Source organism: Myxocyprinus asiaticus, chromosome 21, assembly GCF_019703515.2.
Source record: "Myxocyprinus asiaticus isolate MX2 ecotype Aquarium Trade chromosome 21, UBuf_Myxa_2, whole genome shotgun sequence".
Classification (NCBI taxonomy): domain Eukaryota; kingdom Metazoa; phylum Chordata; class Actinopteri; order Cypriniformes; family Catostomidae; genus Myxocyprinus; species Myxocyprinus asiaticus.
Window position 1 is genome coordinate 15,881,414 of NC_059364.1, and position 25,491 is coordinate 15,906,904.

The 25,491-nt window shown below is 37.4% G+C and overlaps 2 protein-coding genes across 3 annotated transcripts in view; both read left to right on the plus strand.

Moving 5' to 3' along the window:
- Positions 1-13,031, plus strand: part of rtf1 (RTF1 homolog, Paf1/RNA polymerase II complex component) — a 28,220-nt gene extending 15,189 nt beyond the window's left edge. The window contains exons 4-18 of one of the 2 annotated variants that reach the window (XM_051647752.1): positions 4,138-4,342; positions 5,114-5,231; positions 5,321-5,432; positions 5,532-5,673; positions 5,894-6,071; positions 6,194-6,276; positions 6,377-6,464; positions 6,786-6,893; positions 6,995-7,072; positions 7,177-7,298; positions 7,626-7,683; positions 10,262-10,339; positions 10,635-10,733; positions 10,820-10,934; positions 11,913-13,031. In XM_051647752.1, coding sequence (XP_051503712.1) covers positions 4,138-4,342; positions 5,114-5,231; positions 5,321-5,432; positions 5,532-5,673; positions 5,894-6,071; positions 6,194-6,276; positions 6,377-6,464; positions 6,786-6,893; positions 6,995-7,072; positions 7,177-7,298; positions 7,626-7,683; positions 10,262-10,339; positions 10,635-10,733; positions 10,820-10,934; positions 11,913-12,019 — 1,691 coding nt within the window. In that variant the 3' untranslated portion in view covers positions 12,020-13,031. Of the gene's footprint in view, positions 1-4,137; positions 4,343-5,113; positions 5,232-5,320; positions 5,433-5,531; positions 5,674-5,893; positions 6,072-6,193; positions 6,277-6,376; positions 6,465-6,785; positions 6,894-6,994; positions 7,073-7,176; positions 7,299-7,625; positions 7,684-8,315; positions 10,340-10,634; positions 10,734-10,819; positions 10,935-11,912 lie in introns of those variants that run through there. The other variant, XM_051647753.1, reaches the window with a different exon arrangement.
- A 953-nt stretch (positions 13,032-13,984) lies between these two features.
- Positions 13,985-24,999, plus strand: golga5 (golgin A5). The gene is made up of 13 exons (XM_051648494.1): positions 13,985-14,143; positions 14,899-15,559; positions 17,024-17,239; positions 17,399-17,618; positions 17,957-18,080; positions 20,670-20,873; positions 20,957-21,124; positions 21,217-21,345; positions 22,438-22,536; positions 22,725-22,947; positions 23,220-23,325; positions 24,266-24,329; positions 24,461-24,999. Exons 2-13 carry the CDS (start codon positions 14,908-14,910, stop codon positions 24,539-24,541), a joined length of 2,286 nt encoding a protein of 761 aa, XP_051504454.1. The 5' UTR covers positions 13,985-14,143; positions 14,899-14,907; the 3' UTR covers positions 24,542-24,999.
- Positions 25,000-25,491: the final 492 nt, after the last annotated feature.

Here is a 25,491-nt window from a genome sequence, read left to right on the forward strand (position 1 = left end):
TGTCTTTGTTTTTTTTCACATCTATTTTTTGTTTTGTTTCTGTGGTATCACAACCTAGAAGTGAACAATCGGGCATCTTTCACATGTGCCAGCACTGTTTTTTTCAGACTGGGATTTGGCAACTACCTCATGATATAATACACATTGTGATGTACACTCACTGAGCACTTTATTAGGAACCCTATGGTACTAATAAAGTGCCCAACATGATCTTCTGCTGTTGTATCCCTTCTGCTTCAAAGTTCGATGTGTTGTGTGTTCTGAGATGCTATCATGCTCACTACATTTGTAGAGAGTAGTTATCTGAGTTACCGTAGCCTTTCTGTCAGCTCGAACCAGTCTGGCCATTCTCTGTTGACCTCTCTCATCAACAAGGCATTTCCGTCTGCAGAACTGCCACTCACTGGATTTTTTATTTTTTTTTTGGTACCATTCTGAGTAAATTCTAGAGACTGTTGTGTGTGAAAATCCCAGGAGATCAGCAGTTACAGAAATACTCAAACCAGCCCATCTGGCACCAGCAATCATGCCACGGTCAAAATCACTGAGATCACATTTTTTCCCCATTCTGATGGTTGATGTGAACATTAACTGAAGCTCCTGAACTGTATCTGCATGATTTTTTGAATAAGGTGTTCCTAAAAAAGTGCTCACTGAATGTGTATATATATATATAATATATATATATATATATATATATATATATATATATATATATATATATATATATATATATATATATATATATATATATATATTGATTCAATACATTACAGTATCATAGTTGTATTGTGAATGAATCTGCACTAAATTGCAGATCCAGAGTGTCTACAAGAGTGAATCTGGGACATCAGTTTCAATGTCTTTTGTGTGATTTTCTTCAGTTTTGTCCAGTGTGGTGCCTTATAAAAGTGGCTCTGACTACACCAATAGAGTGTATTTTTCAGCCTTCATTAATTTCTTCATTAATTTTACTAGTAAATAATACGAATGCACACATAATTAAAAAAGCATTGTATATGTAATAATGCAACATTGTGAGAAAAAGAATGGTGATATATATATATAGATGTATTGCATCATAGGGCTGGGCGATAGGACGATGTAATCAGATGTTAATGATATATGACAAATATACTGATGATGGACAGTATCGGGAAATGACAGACCATGGAGCTGGGAAGTCAGCAAATATATAAAATAGTAGCCCAGTAGTTATCATGCACTTATGCTTTTAGATATGAATGGAAATATTACAATTTTAAAAAGCATTATGGATTAAAGAGGTTGTGTCCATTTTCACTGCAAAATTCTGAATAGCATGAAACATTTTCCAATTATAACCTACTCTCTAGACTCCAACATGGCTTGTAACAAGTATGCTATGGTTTAGAACTACTGAAAAACAGAACATACAGGTGCATCTCAATAAATTAGAATGTCGTGGAAAAGTTCATTTATTTCAGTAACTCAACTCAAATTGTGAAACTCGTGTATTAAATAAATTCAATGCACACAGACTGAAGTAGTTTAAGTCTTTGGTTCTTTTGATTGTGATGATTTTGGCTCACATTTAACAAAAACCCACCAATTCACTATCTCAAAAAATTAGAATACATCATAAGACCAATAAAAAAAACATTTTTAGTGAATTGTTGGCCTTCTGGAAAGTATGTTCATTTACTGTATATGTACTCAATACTTGGTAGGGGCTCCTTTTGCTTTAATTACTGCCTCAATTTGGCATGGCATGGAGGTGATCAGTTTGTGGCACTGCCGAGGTGGTATGGAAGCCCAGGTTTCTTTGACAGTGGCCTTCAGCTCATCTGCATTTGTTGGTCTCTTGTTTCTCATTTTCCTCTTGACAATACCCCATAGATTCTCTATGGGGTTCAGGTCTGGTGAGTTTGCTGGCCAGTCAAGCACACCAACACCATGGTCATTTAACCAACTTTTGGTGCTTTTGGCAGTGTGGGCAGGTGCCAAATCCTGCTGGAAAATGAAATCAGCATCTTTAAAAAGCTGGTCAGCAGAAGGAAGCATGAAGTGCTCCAAAATTTCTTGGTAAACGGGTGCAGTGACTTTGGTTTTCAAAAAACACAATGGACCAACACCAGCAGATGACATTGCACCTCAAATCATCACAGACTGTGGAAACTTAACACTGGACTTCAAGCAACTTGGGCTATGAGCTTCTCCACCCTTCCTCCAGACTCTAGGACCTTGGTTTCCAAATGAAATACAAAACTTGCTCTCATCTGAAAAGAGGACTTTGGAACACTGGGCAACAGTCCAGTTCTTCTTCTCCTTAGCCCAGGTAAGACGCCTCTGATGTTGTCTGTGGTTCAGGAGTGGCTTAACAAGAGGAATACGACAACTGTAGCCAAATTCCTTGACACGTCTGTGTGTGGTGGCTCTTGATGCCTTGACCCCAGCCTCAGTCCATTCCTTGTGAATTTCACCCAAATTCTTGAATCGATTTTGCTTGACAATCCTCATAAGGCTGCGGTTCTCTCAGTTGGTTGTGCATCTTTTTCTTCCACGCTTTTTCCTTCCACTCAACTTTCTGTTAACATGCTTGGATACAGCACTCTGTGAACAGCCAGCTTCTTTGGCAATGAATGTTTGTGGCTTACCCTCCTTGTGAAGGGTGTCAATTATTGTCTTCTGGACAACTGTCAGATCAGCAGTCTTCCCCATGATTGTGTAGCCTAGTGAACCAAACTGAGAGACCATTTTGAAGGCTCAGGAAACCTTTGCAGGTGTTTTGAGTTGATTAGCTGATTGGCATGTCACCATATTCTAATTTTTTGAGATAGTGAATTGGTGGGTTTTTGTTAAATGTGAGCCAAAATCATCACAATTAAAAGAACCAAAGACTTAAACTACTTCAGTCTGTGTGCACTGAATTTATTTAATACACAAGTTTCACAATTTGAGTTGAATTACTGAAATAAATGAACTTTTCCACGACATTCTAATTTATTGAGATGCACCTGTATATTAGAAATTTTATTAAGGAAATACAGCCTGTCAGGTAAAAATAATTAGTGATGAAACATCAGCCATTGTGAAAAACTTTTATTTAAAAGTTATTCAAAACATATTGCTTTGTGACATCAACTTGTATTCATCATCCACTCCATAAAGAAAAGTTTTTGATTCGCAGATATGGAATTAAACTAAAGTTTTCATTTGAAATAAAATTATGGCGTGCATAGGCCCCATTAAACAACCTCAGTAAAAAAAAAAAAAAAAAAAAAAAGATTATATCATAAAATAATAAAAAAACATGTCCACCTTGAACTTAAAAATAAGTTCTATATCATTTTCTTTGGGCAGCATTAACTACTTTAACGAAACGCAATATAAACACAAATTCGGTAAGATCACAGTGGAAATTATAAGGCAGGATTAATTGGGGAACACAAGGGAATTTATTAGGCTTACACCTAATAGGAAATCTGGTATTTTCTATTTGTTTAAGCACAGACTAAGTGAAGTAAACAAACACGTCACCTTTTGTGAAAGTAAAAATTATGTGAGTTGTGTTAAACATTCTAGAGGAAATGGTTTACTTATATTTCAATTATTATTATTATGTTTACATTTATAATTATCTTTAGATCATAATTTGTATTGGTAATTTTCCACTTGTTATCGTAGACGGATACTTGCGTGATGGCAAATGGGGCGGGTTAAGGGAGTTAGAGAAGGTAAATGTTTGGATTTGGGGAGGTGGTTTATAAATGATTTTGTTTTACCAGTTTGTTATTTTAATTGCTTTTTCGTTTCAATTGAAGTGCAGTTTGAATTTAGAAATATATTTGGTTTAAGTTTTTCTATTTCAATAAATGAATTTGATTTTTAAAGCAAAATCAATAAAGCAAAAATAATCAATGATCCCTCAGCAGTGGGGACAGGGGTGTTGACGATGTAATCAGATATTGCAATATATTTTTTAGAAATATATTGTTACAATATTTAATGCATATCGCCCAGCCCTGGTTTACAAATCACAAAGTTTTTTTTTCATCTTCATTTTTTCTTTCATTTCAAAATTGAAACTGGAAAAATAAACGAGATGAAATGAATACAAATAAACAAATTGTTTCTCCCTGCCTTACTATTTCTAAGGTGAGGTGTCAGACTCCGAAAGTAACAGCTCGTCCTCCAGCTCGGATTCTGACTCCTCATCAGAGGATGAGGTTTTCAGGGATGGATACGGAGATGATCTGATGGGGGACGAAGAGGACCGAGCCCGTTTGGAGCAGATGACGGAGAAAGAGAGAGAACAGGAGCTGTTCAATCGTATAGAGAAGAGAGAAGTTCTCAAGAGGAGGTGAGAGGGGATTCTGATTATGAATCTGGCTTTGAATGATAGCATAATTAAAGTTTCAGTTATGTGAAATTATTAGAATGCTCAAAGCAATGTTCCCCAGAAATGTGTGGGGGGAAAAAAGTTAGACATTGCTTGAATCAGCATTAAATGAATGGACAGCATTTCACCAAAAGTCCATACACCTGTGCATTAATTTTCAGTGTGGAACTGAAGTCGTTAGAAATCTTGTGTGGAAATACACTGATTAATTCTGCATCCTAGAATGATACATAGTTCTGTTCTAGGTATGGATGCCATGCAGTATTATTTTTCTGTATTGTTTTCTCAAGATCACAATATTTTTTTTTTCTTTTTTTTTTTTTTTGTGATATTGACATGACAATAGTTATATCAACAAAACAAGTGATCTTTCTCGAGTTTCTATCTCGAGGCAACAAGACCGAAAAATAACAGTTGGAATGCATGACCTACAGATTGCAATATTTATGTACTGTATAAAATAATATGGCCTCAAAGAGTGTCTTTACCAAAATGTGATAATTAGCCTAATATAGAAATGAACTAAAATTACATGATTTTTAATAATATATATTTTTTTATAATAATAATAATAATATTTGTAAACAGTGGTTCAGTAAATATGGGTTGGCATGTGGGGTGTTTTTCTCAGTTCTGCTCATTTGAAAGGAAATGCATCTGCTCAGCAAGAACAAAAATTTGAAGGAGTCAAGAAAAGATGTTCATCCACATGGATGTTTTTGTCCCACGAAGGTTTGAAATAAAGCAAAAATTGAAGACTGCGAAGAAGAAAGAAAAGGAAGAGAAAAAAAAGAAGCAGGAGGAGGAGCAGGAGAAGAGGAAACTGTCTCAGGTCCCAGACACTCAGGTGGTGAGTAAACCCTCCAGCCAACAGGCCCATCCTTTAATAGAAACACAAATATGGTCCTACACACGTGTGGTTCCTTTCTGTTTATGCAGGTGATGTCACATAACAAAGAGAGACGGATCAAGAGAGACGAGAAGCTGGACAAGAAGTCACAGGCCATGGAAGAGCTGAAAGCAGAAAGAGAGAAGAGGAAAAACAGAACTGGTACCTTTCTTTTCATAGTGATATTTCACTTTCCAATCAACAGACAAAATTGTAACTGTGTGACAAGCAATCGCTGTTATTTAAACGTTGAACTTTCAGCTGAGCTCCTAGCCAAAAGGCAGCCACTGAAAACCAGCGAGGTCTACTCGGATGATGAAGAGGAGGAGGAAGATGATGACGACAAATCTTCAGTAAAGAGTGACCGCAGCTCAGGATCTTCATCTTTTGATGATGAGGAGGAGTAAGTATAAGAGGATAACATCACGTCTCCTTGATTGTTAACACATTAATTACTGCCATTAAGACTGCTGAAATTACGCCAAATCAAAACTCTAAACTCAGAACCTATCTCTAATTTGCTGTATTTTATATATATTGAAGAATTCATATTTACATGGATAATGTTTCAATTTCTCCCACCTGTAATAAACATGTTTATTAACTGTGCACTTGTGCTTCAGAAAAGAGGAGGCTCCACCCAAGTCCCAGCCGGTGACATTACCAGATGAGCTGAATCGGATCCGGCTGTCCCGGCACAAACTGGAGCGCTGGTGTCACATGCCGTTCTTTGCTAAAACTGTAACTGGATGTTTTGTTCGGATTGGCATTGGAAACAGCAGCAGCAAACCTGTATATCGGGTCAGTGAAAAATTAAACTCTCTTGTTCTTCTATTCATTTTATAACACCCTTTGTTCTAAAATGATTAATTGATTTTTGAGTGCCAGTAGAAAGATAAAATGTATAAAATGAAATCCCACAGGTGGCTGAAATCATTGATGTGGTGGAGACGGCAAAAATTTATCAGCTGGGGACCACACGGACAAATAAAGGCCTTCAGCTCCGGTGAGTAAATGCAGAATAAACAGATCCTGTGCATTCATCTTTTCTCTTTGTGCTACATTATTTATGTCTTTGTATGTGTATTGTATGTTTATACTTGCAGGCATGGAAATGACACACGAGTGTTCAGACTTGAGTTTGTGTCTAATCAAGAGTTTACTGAAAGCGAGTTTATGAAATGGAAAGAGGCGGTGAGTTTGAAATGTGTACTTCATTCAACAAAATAGAGTTTAACCAAAAGCAAATTAAACCTAGAAATATGCTTATCTTATTCTTATGCATATCTTATATCTTATTAAATATCTTATTTGTGCTTGCGCTCTGTTAACTATTAAGCAGATTTAAATTTTTATGCCAACTAAGTTTGTTTCAGCAAAATTGAATTAGGGGTTGAATTCAATTTTTGCCCTGTGTTTGTTAACATTTTTAGGATTATTTTAGAACTGCTGTCATACCAGAACATAATGGGATGTGCATGTCTAGTAGTAACCTTGGTAACTGTTGCACTATAGATGTTTTCAGCAGGAATGCAGCTACCTAATCTGGATGAGATCACCAAAAAAGAGCAGTCCATCAAGGAGGCGGTCAACTATAAATTCAACGACAAAGACATTGAGGATGTGAGTCCCACTGATGCCATTTCTTGTTGTCCTTAATACAAAGAATTGTAATCCGTTTTAACAATGTTAATGTGAGATTTTTGTTTGCTTGTTTATTGCAGATTGTCAAAGAGAAAGACAGATTCCGAAAGGCACCACCAAATTATGCCATGAAAAAAACGCAACTTCTCAAAGAGAAGGTTGTAATCTTTTTGTAGTAGCTTTGTCCTTGTGGGGTGGAATCTGTTTATGTGCATACTTGTGCATGTTGTCTTCTGCTTATATGTGTAACTTGTGGTTACAGGCCATGGCTGAGGAAAGTGGTGATGGCGAGAAGGTGAAACTACTGCAGGATCAGTTGAATGAGCTGGAGGAGAGAGCAGAAGCACTTGACCGACAGAGAACCAAAAATATCTCTGCCATCAGGTTAGAAATGCACAAATGCTTACACGAAAACATGCCTTTGTGCACACACACACACACAGATCTTCTCATCACTCCTCTTAATAAGCATCAGGGTTCCCACAGTCATGGATAACCTGGAAATATCAGGGAATTTTTATGTTGTTAATTTCAGGCCTTGAAAGTTCTGAAAATGTAATAAAATCCTAAACTCATGGAAATTTTATAGTGAATATACAGTATTTAATTTATGTTCAGCTCTGAAATATCTTTGGAAATTGGAAAAATCATGGATAATGTATTGGTAGAATGGAGTCAGAACCCTGAATAATGTTTTATTTTTCTCCCCAGCTATATCAACCAGAGGAATCGGAGTTGGAACATTGTGGAATCTGAGAAGGCTCTGGTGGTGAGTGATCTTGTTAGGCTGTTTTTGAGCTGTTAGTCTGTTCCCAACCCTGTTCTGGATGCCCCCCAACACTATACATTTTGTATATCTTGCTAATCAAAAACACCTGATTCAACTCATCAAGCTCGTTAGTGGAGACTCCAAGACCTGAATTGGGTGTGTCAGTAAAGGGAGATATACAAAATGTGCAGAGTTGGGGGGCCTCCAGGAACAGGGTGGGGAACCACTAGGTTTTCATATTGGGCACATTTGCTGTGGTCTGAATCGGAGTGCGATTGTTAGAACAATTCAGGACCGGGCGTATGTCCTCACGGCCCGGCCACGCCCTCCTCCTCGTCACACACACCTACAAATATCCATAACTCTAAACCGAACCATAATCACAAAGATTTAAAAAAAAGTAAAATCATTAAATATACAGCAAAATAAAAGTTCTTTTGAATTCAATCACCTAGTACCTAGTATCACTAGGTGGCAATTGTGAGGAGAATTTAATGAAAGTGAAGAGGAGAAGCTAGTGGTATGCTAAGCTAATAGGCTAACCAATTAGCTTGTAAACTAACTGGAGAAAACAGAACAGATAAATGTTTATCTTACCATTTATATCTTTTTTTTTTTAATTGAAAAAGCAGAAATTGTACAAACACCTTCAGGAATAGAATAAAGAGAACTTCCACAAAATGTCACATTAAACAAGTAAGTTCAGTTTACCATTTATATCTTTTTGTTTAATAATGTTAATAATATGATATGTGACATAATAATATAAAAACACAATTGTTCATTGTTAGTTAATGTTTGTTCATACTGCATTAACTAAAGTTAATTAATATAACTTTTGATTTAAAAAATGTATTAGTATATGTTGAAAAAAAAAAAAAAATTAGCCAAGATAAATAAATGCTGTAAAAGTATTTTGTATTGTTAGTTCATGTTAACTAATGTTAACAAATACAACCTTATTGTGAAGTGTTACCATTTTATATTATTTATTCATCTTGGTCAATGGTAATTTATAAATCTACAGCTGCTCATTATAGTTCATTTTAATTTATAATGCATTAACTAATGTTTACATAAACCATTTATTAACATTATTTTTAATGTTAAAAATCTTTAACATTAAAAATTTAAAACTAACTAAAACAAAACCAAAAAGCCAGACTACAGTTTGCAATTGCACATGGGGACGAAGATCTTACTTTTTGGAGAAATGTCCTCTGGTCTGATAAAACAAAAATTGAACTGTTTGGCCATAATGACCATCGTTATATTTGGAGGAAAAAGGATGAGGCTTGCAAGCTGAAGAACACCATCCCAACCATGAAGCATGGGGGTGGCAGCATCATGTTGTGGGGGTGCTTTGCTGCAGGAGGGACTGGTGCACTTCACAAAATAGATGGCATCATGAGGAAGGAAAATGATGTAAGCAACATCTCAAGACATCAGCCAGGAGGTTAAAGCTCGGTCGCAAATGGGTCTTCCAAATGGACAATGACCCCAAGCATACCGCCAAACTTGTGGCAAAATGGCTTAAGGACAACAAAGTCAAGGTATTAGAGTGGCCATCACAAAGCCCTGACCGCAATCCAATAGAACATTTGTGGGCAGAACTGAAAAAGCGTGTGCGAGCAAGGAGGCCTACAAACCTGACTCAGTTACACCAGTTCTGTCTGGAGGAATGGGCCAAAATTCCAGGAACTTATTATTAGAAGCTTGTGGAAGGCTACCCAAAACATTTGACCCAAGTCAAACAATTTAAAGGCAATGCTACCAAATACATCCAAAGTTTATGTAAACTTCTGACCCTCTGGGAATGTGATGAAAGAAATAAAAGCTGAAATAAATCATTCTCTCTACTATTATCCTGACATTTCACATTCTTAAAATAGTGATCCTAACTGACCTAAGACAGGGAATGTTTTCTTTGATTAAATGTCAGGAATTGTGAAAAACTGAGATTAAATGTATTTGGCTAAGGTGTATGTAAACTTCTGACTTCAGCTGTATGTAGCAAATTGCAGTTTAGTTGTTAAATTTTGCCCCCATTGTTGAATGTTTTTTTAAATAAGATGCTTATTCCATAATGCCCGGTTTTTATTTATGTAAAAGCAGCTGTAATGAACAAACATTTAGCATTCATTTGACTTGACTGTCATTATTAGCCTATATCACGTTTTCAGCACAGAATAAACAGAAATGAGATGACCAGATTTTTTCCAATTTGTCCGGCAAACTTGATCATTTCCAGACACATAGCTGGCACCAAAATGTCTTAGCAGAAATTCTGGAGCACGTGTGTGTGTTTTTTTTTTTTTAATGTAACTGATGATGTCTTCATGCTTAAATCGTCCAAAATGCATACACATGATATTGTGCTTCCTGAATAACTGCGGACCCATGTACAGATTGCTTTCTCATTCATGCAAACCATGCCACAGTTCCATTGCGACCAAAACAGCTTTCATATGACCAGATTTTCATGCGAACCCTGCTCCATTTTGGACTAAACTGCCAGTGTGAAAGCCCCCTTAAAAGACATTCTGGAATCTGAAACATCTTTATGTTTGTCAATCAGGCAGAGGGACAGAACTCCAAGAACCAACAGATGGATCCATTCACCAGACGGCAGTGTAAACCAACTATGGTGTCCAATGTAAGGCTAGCATCTACTCTTTACTCCAAAACATCAAACACACACATAAGCTCTGTTCCTAAGTTTCAGACAGGTTTTGGGTAGACTGCAAGGCCGCTCACTAACATAGCTATAGTAACTTTCATCCACACACATTCTCACTTGCACACAATTTGCCTCTCTCCTCACAAATGGACAACATATACTTTAACGCCTCTGTTGGCAATCCTTCAGTCACCTCCTGTGTTCTTCTTTACTCCTACACCCATTAGACTATCTTTTATGTTTCTTAAAAAACATATTCTCTCTTTCTCAGGCAAGAGATCCCTCAGTCCACGCAGCTATTTTGGCACATCTTAACCAGAAATACGGTTCAGGCTCGGGGCAAGATAACAGTCAGCAGGCTAACAAACAGGTAACACGCAGAGACACAAACAAGCCCAAAGCAAGCAACATGAGCCTGTTCTGATACAGAATTCTGTGATCCTGTTTATAACGCAGGGCCTGGCTAACCAGAAAGACAAAGATGCTACCAAGCCAACCAGCGACCTCTCAGAGGACCTTTTTAAAGTTCACGACTTTGATGTCAAAATTGACCTACAGGTTCCTAATGCTGGTAAGTGCATCTCAAATGTGGAGAGGACCTCAGTTTAGTGATGTGGTAGTGCCTGCTGGTCTGGGATTAAAGGAATATTTCAGGTTCAATGCAAGTTAAGCTCAATCGACAGCATTTGGAGCATAATGTTGATCACAAAAATAATTTTGAGTCATCCCTCCTTTTCTTTGAAAAAAAAAAAAAAAAAAAGGCAAAATTCGAGGTTACTGCTAGGCTCTTACAATGGAAGTGAATAGAGCCCATTTTTGGAGGGTTTAAAGGCAGAAATGTGAACCTTTATAATTTTATTAAATTAATACTTATATTAATTCTTCTGTTAAAAGTCATGAATTTTTTGAGCTGTAAAGTTGTATAAATCTTAATTTTTACAGTCGTTTTAGGGTTTTATAGGGTTTGTTGACATTATATTGTCATGGTAAAGAAGTTGTAAAATTGGCTATAACTACACAGAAAAGGTTAGTTAGCGATTTTATCACACCGAAATCATGTTAAAAACACATTGTTTACATCTTGTGGCTATACTTTTCAAATGATGAGCATTTTAACATTTACGTAATGACCCCATTCACTTCCATTGTAAGTGCCTCACTGGATTTTTGCTTTTTTTTTTTTTAAAGAAAAGTTGGGCTAAGTCTAACATTTTTGTGGTAATCAAAATTGTCACACAAATACTGTCGATTTAACTGGTATTGAACCTGGAATATTCCTTTTAAGTGCAATATTAAATCTCAAACACTTTGTTTAAACGGTCATTACATTTTGTTTGTTGGCATGTGTAAGTGCCAAACTTTCGGGTCTAAAAATGGTTTGTATCAAACTTAAGATTAAAGCACTGTGTAGCGGGAAAACAGAATTTAACAGTGCATGAATTAACGAACATATGAATTTGATCCTCAAAATAGGGCCTGACAATTTGGTAGGATGACTATGTAGGTCTTGAATGGACCATTTGAAATTTATTTTCTATATCCTCCACAGAAGCAAAGTCTTTGGCGGTGAGTTCAAACTCATTGCCTGTTAAAGACGGAGCACCACGCCGATCTCTCAACCTGGAGGACTACAAGAAGAGACGAGGACTCATCTGATCTCTGACACCACCTGCAATTTTATTCTCCCCTGCATGATTGGTCACCTGTGCTGGGGGGTCTAAAGCTGTGGCCACCCCTTGTGTGTGTGAGTGTGTTCAGGAAGTATGTGGATGTGTGTGTGTGTTAAATGTGTGATACAGAGAAAGAATAAGTGCATACCTTTAAGTGTGTATGTGTGTGTGCGTGCGTGTGTGCGTGTGTGTGTGTGTGTGAGAGAGAGAAATTTTGAGTACTTGTATGATCGTTTCACCTGTACGTGAGAAGAAATACCCATAAATAATGATAACTTTCAGGTATTTTCCTGCAAAGGGTCGCATTTTGAAAGATGAAAAAGTCTACATTATTTACAGTGTGTGCAGACATAAAAACAGAATTGTATTACCTCCTCTGATTCTCCATTTCATACTGATGTATGTAGCACATTCTCTCCCTCTCAGACCCTCACAGAATTAACCTTTTTTTATCCAAGTTTGTGAATGAATATCTCAAAGGACACTATTAAAAAAAAGACACCACAAATCTAGGTTTTTCTTTGGAAGTTGTTATTAGTTTTGAATAATGTGGTTCAGTCTGCCCCACTTCCTAAAAAAAAAAATTATAATTTTTTAAACCAGTGTTTAATGGGTTCCAATGACAGCCCTACTAACTCAGCTTGCTGGTTAAGAGGCTGAGGGGCGGACCAATCAGAGGGGAATGTTGACAATGACGTCAGACTCCCTAAGTAAAAATGTTACATTTAAGACAATGATCAAATAAACGTATCTGCCATGGACAAAAAAATATATATATATATATATTAAAAAAAAAAAAAAAAATGGAGAATTGATGTATCATTGTTTTCTTCTCTTTTTCTTCCACATCCCTCTGTCTCCCTCAGAGCTGATGTAAGTGTTATTGATCATTAATTATTGATGATGTCTTTTAAGTCAGTTCTGGTATCGATGTGGCATGCCTTGTAAATAAGCGATCTCGAGTGAGTGCGGCTGAATAAAGGAGGAACCGTTTCATACCCTGTGTGTTTGTGTGTATTTACTTTTTCAAGCAGCTGTTGATTTTTGCGTACATTCAGTAATTTACAGTTGCTTAGATTCCTTGTTTTATCAGAGAGTATTTAGCAGAGACGGGCCACTTCTGTTAAAATGAATGGTAGAAATTGGAACGCAGAACGGATGTAGAAATGAAGTCCCGCTTTATAGGTAAAAGAGCCAATTACCTTTTAGATACAGACAATGCTTGTCAATCACCTCGAGAACGCGCATGCGCATTAGCTATACAAGAAGGGAAAATTGCGTTTTTTAAGTGTAATCTGAGGCAAAGAAGCACAAGATATGAATCCAGTGTTGTCAGATTTTACTGCTGATTTGAAATACGTTCTTTGATCGTAATGTTGACCAACCGTTTTGAGATTTCGGTGTTCCCCCAATCAAGTAGATAGGAACTGCACATTCATAATTGGAAATAGCTTCCTAAGAGCGTTCCAAATATGACAGCTAGTGGATTGACTTGGTGGAAACACCTTGGTTTTATTCATTCTGGTCGTGTGATTTGAACATGGCAGCCCCCGTGTGAAGACCCACTACATGTAGGATAAACAGCTTCATTTTAGAGTCTTCATTTAATGTGAGTGGTCATGATTTGCTAAATATATTCCAAAATTACAATTAATGCCTTAAGGAGTTAAACTTTTTTTAATGAGGAAAAAATTACTGAGTGCACCTTTAAAAATCTATATCTGATCATCATAATTGACTAATAAAGTCATGGAAATTAATTGGCTAAAAGGAGTGGGAATCCTGTATATGAAAGACTGGAGTATTTCAAAAACAGATGTGGGATCATATCAACAGCTATAAGGCACTGATGCGTTCAGTGAACATTTATATTCAGGCAGCGCGTATGGCGCATATACAGATTTACAGTCAGGCGGCGTGTTAGGCGCACTGTTATGGGTCCTTCGTGTAGTTCCTGGTCCACGTCGGACAGGATCAGAATGAGAAATAAGATCAAAACATTTATCGATAAAAGATTTACTCACATGTAGACATCATTCGCCCCAGTATTCTCTAAAAATGTCCTTGCAAGATCTATTTACTGCTTTCTAAGTGACTGGAGCCCCTTCAGGTACTAAGAAAAATATGTCATTAAATGCAATTATTCGCCAGATGATATGAAACTGACCATGTACTGCTTAGCAGTTTACTGTCATCATGTTTTTATTATAGTTTATTCGATACCTAAGCTAATTATAGTGGATACTGATATAACTGTGACAGTTTTGTTTATTGAAAACACAGTGTCTAGTGAAGTTGGACGTTTAATGCTATGCGAAATGCAAAGAATCCTTTTCAAGAAGGAATTGTGAGAGCTAAAGGCAAATGTCAATACACGATAGGTTTAAAATAATTCAAAATAAAAAACATGATAGATTGTGTAACGATTTTTACAATTGATAGACATTGTAATACAATTTCATTTGTTTTCATACGATGCTAAAAGGATTGTTTAAATGAGAATGAGTTGTACAAACGCTCTGTGGATGGATCCAGAGTATACATTAAGGGATTGGTGGTGATGTCAGCTCATATTTGCTTTGACGAAGTCAAACAATCATTCAGACATTTCCCTTTTACTACAGATCTGACTTCTCAATGCTTCATGTTGGTGGCTAGCGCTAAGCTCTTTCTCTGAAATTTAAAAAATTATATTTTTTCACATGGAGAAATAATTTGTGCAGTTGTATATAAATGAACATTTGCGCTGCAAAATTCAGTAACACTGTAATCCCATATGACAAATTAGTCATGTTAAGCATTACAGGCTCAGTTTTATATAAATGGATTGTAGTGTCATCTCTGCATGTGTATGTTATTCCATAGGATCTCAGGATGTCTTGGATTGTTGATCTTGCTGGGAAGGCAGAGGACTTCCTGAATAAAGTGGACAAGGGTGCAGCTACTGCTTTGACTAAAAATTCAGCTCAGAAGTCCTTGCTGCCCTACAACAGCCCTGACAGCACAGATTCAATCCAGTACGACTCTGCAGCTTACAGCTCCGCCTATGACCAGCAGCAGAGGGACTCACTCTCCACCTCATCCCATGGAAGCTCAGCTTTCATCTCCACAGCTGCTGGGAACATCAAGAAATCCAAAGCCACAGTTTTGGCTGGTACAGCGAATGTCTCCAGTACCACGCCATTGGGTTCTAGCAGCAAGGCTTCAACCAATTTTGTGCGGCCTATAAAGCCGGAAGTGAACGATGATTTGCTCTTTGATTTCCTGAACAGTTCAGACCCACCGCAGAGTGAAAGAAAGGAGGTCAGGAGAGAAACTGTGTCTAAAGTGTTGGGCCCTGCAGTGGGGTCAACTCAGACCCAGGTGTCCCTCACATCGGTGCCCAGCGACCTCCAGATGGGCCCCTCTTTCACTGCAGCCTTGTCCTCCACACAGGGCCTGTCCAGAAATTCCAGCCTCAGCTCTCTCTCCAACAGCTCACACAGTGTTAAAACAGAAGATGGCACCACTCGAGACCAAAGCCACGGTACAAAAGATACATCATACATTGTACATTACTTCACTTTGGGCTTGTGTCAAGAGGTCAGAGAGCAAGAATTATGACTTATATGTAATGTTTCTAACTCGGACAGTTTTGGATTACTATTGTTGTGTAATAATATCCTAATATTAAATTTAACAATAATATGAAGATAAATTAATATTATAATTAATGTTATATTCAACTGGTCAAGGTTCCAAAAAAACAACAGTGTAAATGAAAAGTGGTCTGAGACTTGGTCAAATGGCCACTTCAACCTCCTGAGACCCGAGCATGACTGCTGTGTGTATTTTCAAGAACTTTTCTAGAGCAAATAGTTTTCCTAAAAATTGATGGCAACATTTTTTTATCCAGATGTTTATTATGTTTCCAGGATGTTGGTTATTCATGTGTTTTAGATGTTACAGACATTACATCAGAAATGAGCATAAATAATTCTGATTCAAAGTAATGGCCAGCATCATCCAATCAGTGCCTACCATGGTGAAATGCAATTATAAATTCTGAATCTATTTACTGATTACCATTGTCACATGTCTGCCAAACATGTTGAGTGATCCAAACATCATCTGCAACCTGAAACTGAACTTTTGGTCGGATTTTAGGAGTGAATGCAGCTACAGGATGCTCCCTTGCTCCCTATTTAGTGAATGACTTAACCTCCGGTTTGCTGTCTGTCTGCACTGGTCTCAGAACAGTTTTTAATGCACTTTTTTATTTTTTATTTTTTATTTTATCCTAACTCCATGTAAAGCCTCTGAAAGCAACATTTTCCAGCTTTTGGATGAACCCATTGATTCTCAATGTGAAAATGTAAATATAGGATTTCTACGGAAAAAATGCGCTAAAGTACATATTGAAGTACATTGTGTTGAGCATCGTGGCATTTCGTGATAAATCGCTCAAATTTAAAAAATGGCATGTCGGATGAAACTGGCGACTAATCTTTTGACTCAAACAGGTTGCAATGTGAAAACTTAGTTAGGCTTCTCACCAGATGTAGTTTTGTTTGCGTCTCTCCCAAAGACAAACTCCGCTGTCGAAAGTTTAACCCTTTAATGACAACCCAGAGTCTTATGAACTGAGATCAATTTAAATTCATTTAAATTATGCATTGCGTATAGCGAAGCTAAAATACAACATCCACCGATGTGTACGTGGGGTAGCAGGAGGCTGAAGGCCAAGGACAGTATAAATGCAAAGAGAACTGAGTTCTTTTTCACTTGGTTCACATTTTTGTCCTGTTAAAGTGGTCTGAGTTTGGTTCATTTAAAGAGGATTTGAGTGTGATAGCACTCTGATTTATGGAAAATGGTTAACATAAAAGCTGCAGGTTCACACCTCAGTAGGACAGACCCATGACTGTTTAATAAAGTTTGATATATCCAGACAACTACTACTTTTTTAGACTCTCTCTTTGAACCACTTCATTCCATGTCTCCTTCCCAGCTGATGCTCCAGAGAGTTTGAACTCAGGGCTGGATGCTCCTGCAGAGCCCCAGGCAGCACTGGAGATCCCACCTCAAGAGCTGCAACAGCAGCAACAGGGCCAAGAGCAGGTCATTTCTAATCTTCGTCTCGAGAACCAGCTGTTGCGCAACGAAGTGTCTTCTCTCAACCAGGAGATGGCCTCTCTAATCCAGAGAGCTAAAAACATGCAGGAGGGTGAGTCAGAGAGATTTCTGATGTGTCTGTTGAACTTTATGTAGACCTGAATTGTGTTTGTAAATTGTAATTCAAACACCTTGTATACTATGATTAACATTACAAGTGAGCACAGAAACAAAAACAGACTTTAAATGAGTTTATCCTCCATGCTTGTAGAAGTGAACCTTGCGAGAGCTCGTGCTGACAAGTGGAATTCGGACCAGTCTCACGTTGATCGCACCGTTCGAGAGCTGAGTGCGCAGGTTGATGACCTCACAGAAGCTCTGTCTGCAAAAGATGGTCAGCTGGCAGTCTTGAAGGTGCGACTGGATGAGGCTGATCAGCTACTGAAGGCCCGAAGTTCTGCGCTTGAGGAAGCGCAAATTGAGAGGAGCAGGTGGGACTCTGTGACAACTCATGAAAACTGAAAAACACTTCTGGTTTAGATGAGAAACTGTTTATTGGAATGATGATACAAAATATTGATCATGTTTAGAGAACTTTTTATGTTACATGTCATGTGGCATCGGGCGATAATCATGTCCACTTGGCGATAAACATAAGTGTTACATCCCCCTTGCCAGTTTCAAAATGTGTAGACATCCAGTGTCTGTATCAGCCATTAAAAAAACTTCATCAATCAACTATTACTACAAGGCCCAAATTTGACTTTTTTTTTTCTAAGCTTTCTCCAATACCTTCACTTCTGTGAATAAACAATATCCTGTGTTTCAGGATACTGCATGACCACAGTGAGGGCAGCAGTCTTCAGTCTCAGGCTTTACAGACATTACATGACCGAGGAAGAGATGCAGAGGCTGCTCTTAAGAGAGAGCAGGAGAGCTACAGACAGATGCAGGTGAGTACACACACACACATATGCATGCATACTCCAGATAGATGCTACACATTAACTTACAACACTGCATACAACTTTTCTGCCATGCAGACACACACAGGGAACCACATAGCTTTATGTGAGGAACTCACTGAAATTAAAGTTGTTATTTACTGACAATCTTGCCATCATCTAGAGATAAACACATCACAGTTGACGTCAATCAAATTTATTTCTATAGCACATTTAAAAACAACACATGTTGACCAAAGTGCTTCACATTATAGCATAAACGGATCATATACATACAGAATGTAGAAAATACAATAACACATAATAAAATAAGCAACCCACATTAAGCACAGTTAAAAGCAAGTGAAAAAAGGTCAGTCTTTAAATAAGATTTAAAAACATTGACTGTTGTACAGGACCTGATATGTAGTGGAAGGCTATTCCAAAGCCATGGAGCTGCCACTGAAAAGGCCTGATCTTAAGACGGGACTTGGGGATCATTAAAAGTAAACTCCGCGAAGACCTTGATAGCCTAGAAGGTGTGTGATGCTGAAGGAGATCCGTAATATAGGGAGGAGCCATGCTATGTAATCCCTTAAAGTAAATAATAAAATCTTAAACTGAATCCTAAATTTGACTGGAACCCAATGAAGAGATGCTAACACCGGAGATATGTTGTTGTGTTTTTTTGGTCCCAGTCAGTAATCTGGCAGCAGCATTCTGGACTAACTGCAGACGTGACAGTGAAGTATGAGAAATGCCACAGAGCAATGAATTGCAGTAATCTAATCTTGAAGAAATAAAAGCATGTATAAGAACTTCCGTGTCCTTAAAAGATAGACAAGGTTTCAATTTCGCAATGTTCCTTAATTGAAAGAAACCACCTCTGACCACAGAACTGATGTGTTTATCAAACTTTAAATCAGGGTCAAAAATTACTCCAAGATTCTTAACTTGGTCGTGTAATTTAAAAGCAAAGGAGCCTAAATCATTAATCATGTGTTTGGTAGAGCCAGGTGGACCAAACACCATCACTTCAGTTTTTGATTCATTTAGGTGAAGAAAATTCATTGCCATCCACTTTTTTATATAATTTATACAGCAGATAAGGGAATCTAATGCAGATTTGTCCCCAGGCTTTAAAGGAAGATAAAGCTGGGTATCGTCAGCATAACAGTGATAGGAAATATTATGCTTTTGACAGATTTGGGCCAAAGGAAGCATGTATAAAGAAAATAAGACTGGGCCTAAGATTGAGCCTTGGGGAACCCCACAGGTAATGGGAGCCGGGGAGGATGAGAAGTCCTCTAGTTCAACAGAAAATGTCCTATCTTTAAGATAAGAGGAGAACCATTTAAGAGCAGTCCCCTGAATCCCTGCCCACTGTCTTAAGCGCCTCAAAAGGATTTAGTGATCTATGGTGTCGAACGCGGCACTGAGACCAAGGAGAACTAAATTGCATGACTGCCTGAATCAACAGCCAGCAACAGGTCATTAAATACTTAATGAATAATTTAATAGTATTATTAAATACTTATAAGAGTGCAGACTCTGTGCTGTGTTGTGCTCTAAACCCTGATTTAAATTTATTTACATTTATTTTTCATTTAAAAAGGAGAGAGTTGATGGTAAACAACCTTCTCTGAAAATTTTGATAGAAAAGGCAGTTTTGAGATAGGTCGATAGTTTATTAATGCTGTTGGGTCAAGGTTGGGCTTTTTTAGTAAAGCAAGATGGGCCAGACTGCAATTCACTATTGACAATAAACTCAAGCCAACTATATCTAGAACCTGGCTGATGAGGCAAGGAGGAACAACATCTGAAGAACATTGCGCAGGCTTCATATGCAAAACTAAATCCACTAAATGGGATATTGAGACTGGTTCAAACTCACTAAAAAGGACAGCAGAGGGAGGGGGATTTGAGGGGTCTTTGTTATGGTCGGAAGATGAGATGCTATCTCTGGGAACAGCAATTTTATCAATAAAAAACTCTGAGAAATGTTCACAAGCTTCAGAATTAATATCCGGAAAAGTACTAATAACAGGATTTAGCAAAGTATTTATTGTGCTAAATAACGCTTGAGGCTTACTAGAATTATTTTTTAATAATATCCGAAAAATATTTTGCCTTGGCTACTTTAACAGACTGTTGATATTTAATCATGCTGTCTTTTAACATGTCATAAAACACTTGGAGTCTGTCCTTCTTCCATTTCCTGAGCCCGCGAGTACCATCATTTAGCCATGGCTGGGGTCTAGTTTTAGGTATTACGTTTTGAAAAGGAGCGCAGTTGTCCCTAATAGCCATGCATGAGGAATTAAACATTAATACCATATAATTTATGCCCAAACCAAAAGGCGGTGACTCGATTGTATTAATCAGAGGGGAATATTTATATGCCTCAGAGAATTTGCTACCTATTGAGGGAATTATGGAACAAACTCGTTTGCCTAACGGCTTTGAATTAGTTAGACAATTCGGAAAATAAAAGACAACTGGCTTCTGATCAGAGAGACAAAAATCATCTACGTCCACATGCCAACTAAAGATCATGATGGACCTTGTAAATCATACTAACGCTTTTATATCTCCTAGAGTGAGTTTGCAGTACGGATGGAGAAGGTGGAGGCAGAGCGGCAGACATTGGCAGAGTCGTTAATGAGTGCAGAGCGTCGCATGACAGAGGAGAAACGGAGAGCTGAGGAACTTCAGCAGCAGGTCAAGAGCGCCCGCTCCGCAACAGAGTATGCCAAACAAGAGCTACAGGACTACAGAAACAAAGCCTCACGCATATTACAGGTCTCATTCTCTACTACTTTCTTAATATTTTATCCCTGTTTGATAAGTATATGAAGGATAATGAGTGTGTGTTGTTCCCCCAGTCAAAGGAGAAGCTGATCAGCAGTCTGAAGGAGGGCTCAGGTCTGGAGGTCCTGGAGGGGTCTGGGGCAGAAATCGAACTCGAGGAGCTACGACATGAGAAAGAACTGCAAAGAGAAGAGATTCAAAAACTACAGTCCCTAATACAGAGCTTACGAACAGAGATACAGGTACTACAGATGCTCTCACATATTACAAAATTCACAAATGCAGATTTTAGGGATAAGTACACACAAATACAAATATCCTCTGTGTCCTGTAGGATCTGGAAACTCAGGCATTCACGGAGACAGAGAACTGGAGAGAACAATTGGCAGATGTACAGGAACAACATGCCCAGCAAATCAGAGCCAAACAGGAAATAGAGGCTGAGCTGGAGAGATCCAAACAGGTATGTGAGTAAGACAGAAGACAGCATTGGCGGATGTAGCGCCATCCAGATTTTTTGCTGTGCACGCATTCATTGAAAACTTGAAACTATCAGGGAATTTAAAGAATTGAGTTATCCAAGCCTGGAAATGTCAGGTGTTAGAATATTTTTATAGACAATATGAATTTGTCTGTGCGCTCTCCATCAGCTATAAATTGCTCATGTAAGTGGCATCTCTATAAAAATGCTTAGCTAGAAATTAGGGAAGCACCGATAACTTACCTACATTATTTTGTCATCAGATCACTGTTTTACTTAGGAATGCTAAAACGGAATGCTTTTCACTGTTCTAACAATAATACATTTTCATTGTACATTGGATCTGTTAAACATATGACAGGTCAACATTTCAAAGAGAGCCACTGTGGAATTACATACAAGATAAAGAGATACAAAAATGACTAAATATGATAACATGATGAGTGATGTGAAAATGGACTTCTGTTTTTGCAGCTTTAAATGCAGCCTTTTAAGGTTTAGTAATTGCACAAAGCCATATTGCAATTTAAATCTTAATTCAATCAGTCATGCACCATTAATGGATATCATACCGATATCTCAGAACTCAAAGTCTGCTGGTTTCAAAGTGTTTTGGATGGTTTCCCTCATCTTGTAGCCTATAGGTAAGTGTGCTTTCACAACTGTCATGTCCATTTATGGTGTTCTTTCCGTATTAACTTGAGAACGAGACAGAATAAAAACTAATTATTACATGTTCTTAGGAGTGCCAACCCTTCTACGTAGTGTTGCTATTATTATTTCTGGATTGTGCATTTGAAATCACAAATGCATTTGAGTTTTTTTTACAAAGTGTGTTACTAATTAGTTATAAACTATCGCTTTTTCATATCTGTGTTTTCATGCTTATAACCAATGGTTTTAATTTGGTTAATACCGGTGCACCTCAACTAGTAATCATGAATGCTTGAAAAAGTCTTGAAAGTTCATTGGTCAAATGGGTGGGAACCCTGGCTATATTGTTTTTAATTTTTTTTTTTTTTTTTTTTTAAGTAGGATGAGTAATGAGTGAAAATCTATGTATTTTTACTGCAGGAACTTCAGTATGTTGAGGAAGAGCATCATCGTACTAAAATCACCCTACAGGGCCGCGTCAAAGACAGAGAGGAGGAGATCCAGAAGCTTAGAAACCAGGTACCACAAACACATATTTGTAGGAAAAGATGTGGATAAAACATTTTTTAAATTTCAAAGATATAGCAATTAGGGTTCTTACATCAAGTGTTCTTTTAAAAGAAACTTCTGTCCACCCTCTCCAAGTTTTCAGAATTTTGTACAATGCTAGTTTATTTGTAAACATGTTTTACACTCACCTCTGCTAGCTGACCAATAAGGCTCTGAGCAGCAGCAGTCAGGCGGAGCTGGAGGGCCGTTTGCACCAGCTGACAGAAACCCTGATTCAGAAGCAGACCATGTTAGAAGCTCTGAGCACTGAGAAGAACTCACTGGTCTTTCAGCTGGAGAGGCTGGAACAGCAACTGAAGAACCTGCAGGGTGGTCAGAACAGCAGCTCAAATATCAACATGGCTGCCTTGGAGGGTCCAGGTTAGAGCAATCAAACCAAGCTTGTTTTGCCTGTATATTGTGTTGGAGCTGTTCTATTGGTTACAAGGGCTGTGAATAGAATTTCTTTAACCATTTTGCAAACATTATAAATACTTTTATTTATTTTATCTGACTAACAGAGCTCGAGGATCTCCACTTTTTATTCTGTGCCGATACTACCTGTTTGATTCAGAGGGTGGAACAATTTAGTTTTTAAAAGTTGTAGTCAGACAATCTAACTTTATTCTGTTTGAACGTTTTTGTGTATACAGGCGCTAGGCAGAGGAACACACCGATCCTGTTTAGTTCTGCAGATGGCCCAGGTACAGGAGTGTATGGGAAGGTCCGTAAGGCAGCCAGCACCATTGACCGTTTCAGGTGACGAGTCCTTTGAATACCTTTTTTGGTAAAACTTTACAATAAGGTTACATTTGTTAACATTAGTTAACATGAACTAACAATGAACAATACTTTTACAGCATTTAATAATCTTGATTGTTGATTTCAACATATAGTAAAATGTTTTTAAAATCAAAAGTTGTATATGTTAACATTAGTTAATGCACTATGAACTAATATGAACTAACAATGAACAATTGTATTTTTATTAACTAACATTAACAAAGTTAGTTCATGATACAAAAGGACAAAGTTCAAACCACAAAGGACAGTTCGGACTGCTGAGTGAATTATTGGTTGCCCCCTTGCCCTCTCTTCAAGAACTGTACACTCCCAGAGTAAAGAAAAGGGCTGGAAAAATCACTCTGGACCCCACTCACCCAGCCCACTACCTTTTTGAACTATTGCCTTCTGGCTGGCACTACAGAGCTCTGAGCACCAGAACCGTCAGGCACAAGAACAGTTTTTTCCCCTCAGGCTATCCATCTCATGAACAGTTAAAACTATACTATAATTACATGCAATAAACTGCCTAGTCAGTTATATTATTTAACATATCCTACCTCTTCTGCATTACATTCCCTTTCACTGTATATAACAGATTTTTGTCTTATTGTGTATTTCTATATATACTTATATTTCTGTTCGCTCTTTATTTTTATTCTATTTTTGTTTATTATCTCTGTCTTGTTGTTTTGTTTGTTCACTGGAAGCTTCTGTCAACAAGACAAATTCCTTGTATGTGGAAGCATACTTGGCAATAAAGCTCATTCTGATTCTGATGATACCTAATGCATTATCTAATGTTAACAAATGGAACCGTATTGTAAAGTGTTACCCTTTTTTATACTAAATGTCTTTTACGGTGTTCTGACCGAAAATTTATTACACTGTTATGCTGTTGCCTTTATCCTTCCAGTATACGTCTTGGAATCTTTCTCAGACGTTATCCCATGGCAAGGGTCTTCGTTATTATTTATATGGTGAGTTTCACAGCGCATCAAGTAATGTTTGAAAGTTAACTTTTTTAAAGTTAAAAGTCAAACTTCTAGGGAAAAATCAAATGTTTATAGATTGTTTATGGATTTGTTTGAATTTTGGTTTTTCTCTCCAGGCACTACTACACCTTTGGGTAATGATTGTGCTTTTGACGTACACACCAGAGATGCACCACAATCATCCTGATGGGAGATAAAGGACTTTCTGTAATAATACTTAATAATCTGTTTCTGATTAATAAAGGTTAAATTTAGGGAGCTCTCAGGCTGCTGTACAGTTGCTCAGTATGCATTCACCTTTGAGCTCAACAATTTGCACAGACATGCCATGGGGCAGTTTTTTTCTCATTCTCTTTCTCTTCCCCTCAATCTCTTTTCTGTCTTGGCACAAATACATGATTGAATGCTTTCAATAAAGTGTGGTGTGAGTGTTAAGAGCAGTACAAAGTGAAATATTTAAGGTGTAATTAAAAGGTGTGGTTTTACTCTATTAAGAATCTTAATTAAGAATTTGTTTTATTAATCTCTTATTTCACACAGATTTAATCATGATTATTTTTGTTACAGTAAACAACATTGTATTTCATCACACTGTAAAGCTGATTTATCTTAATAAATATTAACACAGACATTAAATCTCAGTTGTCCCAGCTGTCCCATATATATATATATATATATAAGATATAGAAAGATACAGTAACAAATTCATGAGCAACATTCACTTTGCAAATAGAATATAATGGAAGTAGAACAAAGAGTCCTGCAACAGATGGGATGGCCTGCACAGAGCTCGGATCTCAACATCAAATCAGTCTGGGACTACATGAAGAGACAGAAGCAAATGAAATGAATTATGCCTAAATACATAAAATTGGTAAATTCTTGAAGATGCTCGGAACAACCTATCTGCCAACAACCTTGAAAAACTGCAAGTGTACCTAAAATAATTAGTGCTGTTTTAAAGGCATATTGTGGTCACACCAAATATTGATTTAGTTTTTTGTTTTCTGTTTTTGTTTTTTGTTGTTTACTGCAATGAAATTAATGGATAAATAAAAAGTATTTACGGCATTATTTTTGAAAACGTAATCACTAGACAACATTTTTCACAACTGCCTAAAACGTTTGCACAGTGCTGTACTCTACA

Bases quoted from the DNA above. Each gene is read 5' to 3' on its own strand.
- golga5 (XM_051648494.1), top strand. From the start codon at position 14,908: ATGTCTTGGATTGTTGATCTTGCTGGGAAGGCAGAGGACTTCCTGAAT. The intron at 22,537-22,724 runs GTACCACAAACA...CACCTCTGCTAG, and splicing joins TCCAGAAGCTTAGAAACCAG to CTGACCAATAAGGCTCTGAG. The intron at 23,326-24,265 runs GTGACGAGTCCT...TTATCCTTCCAG, and splicing joins AGCACCATTGACCGTTTCAG to TATACGTCTTGGAATCTTTC.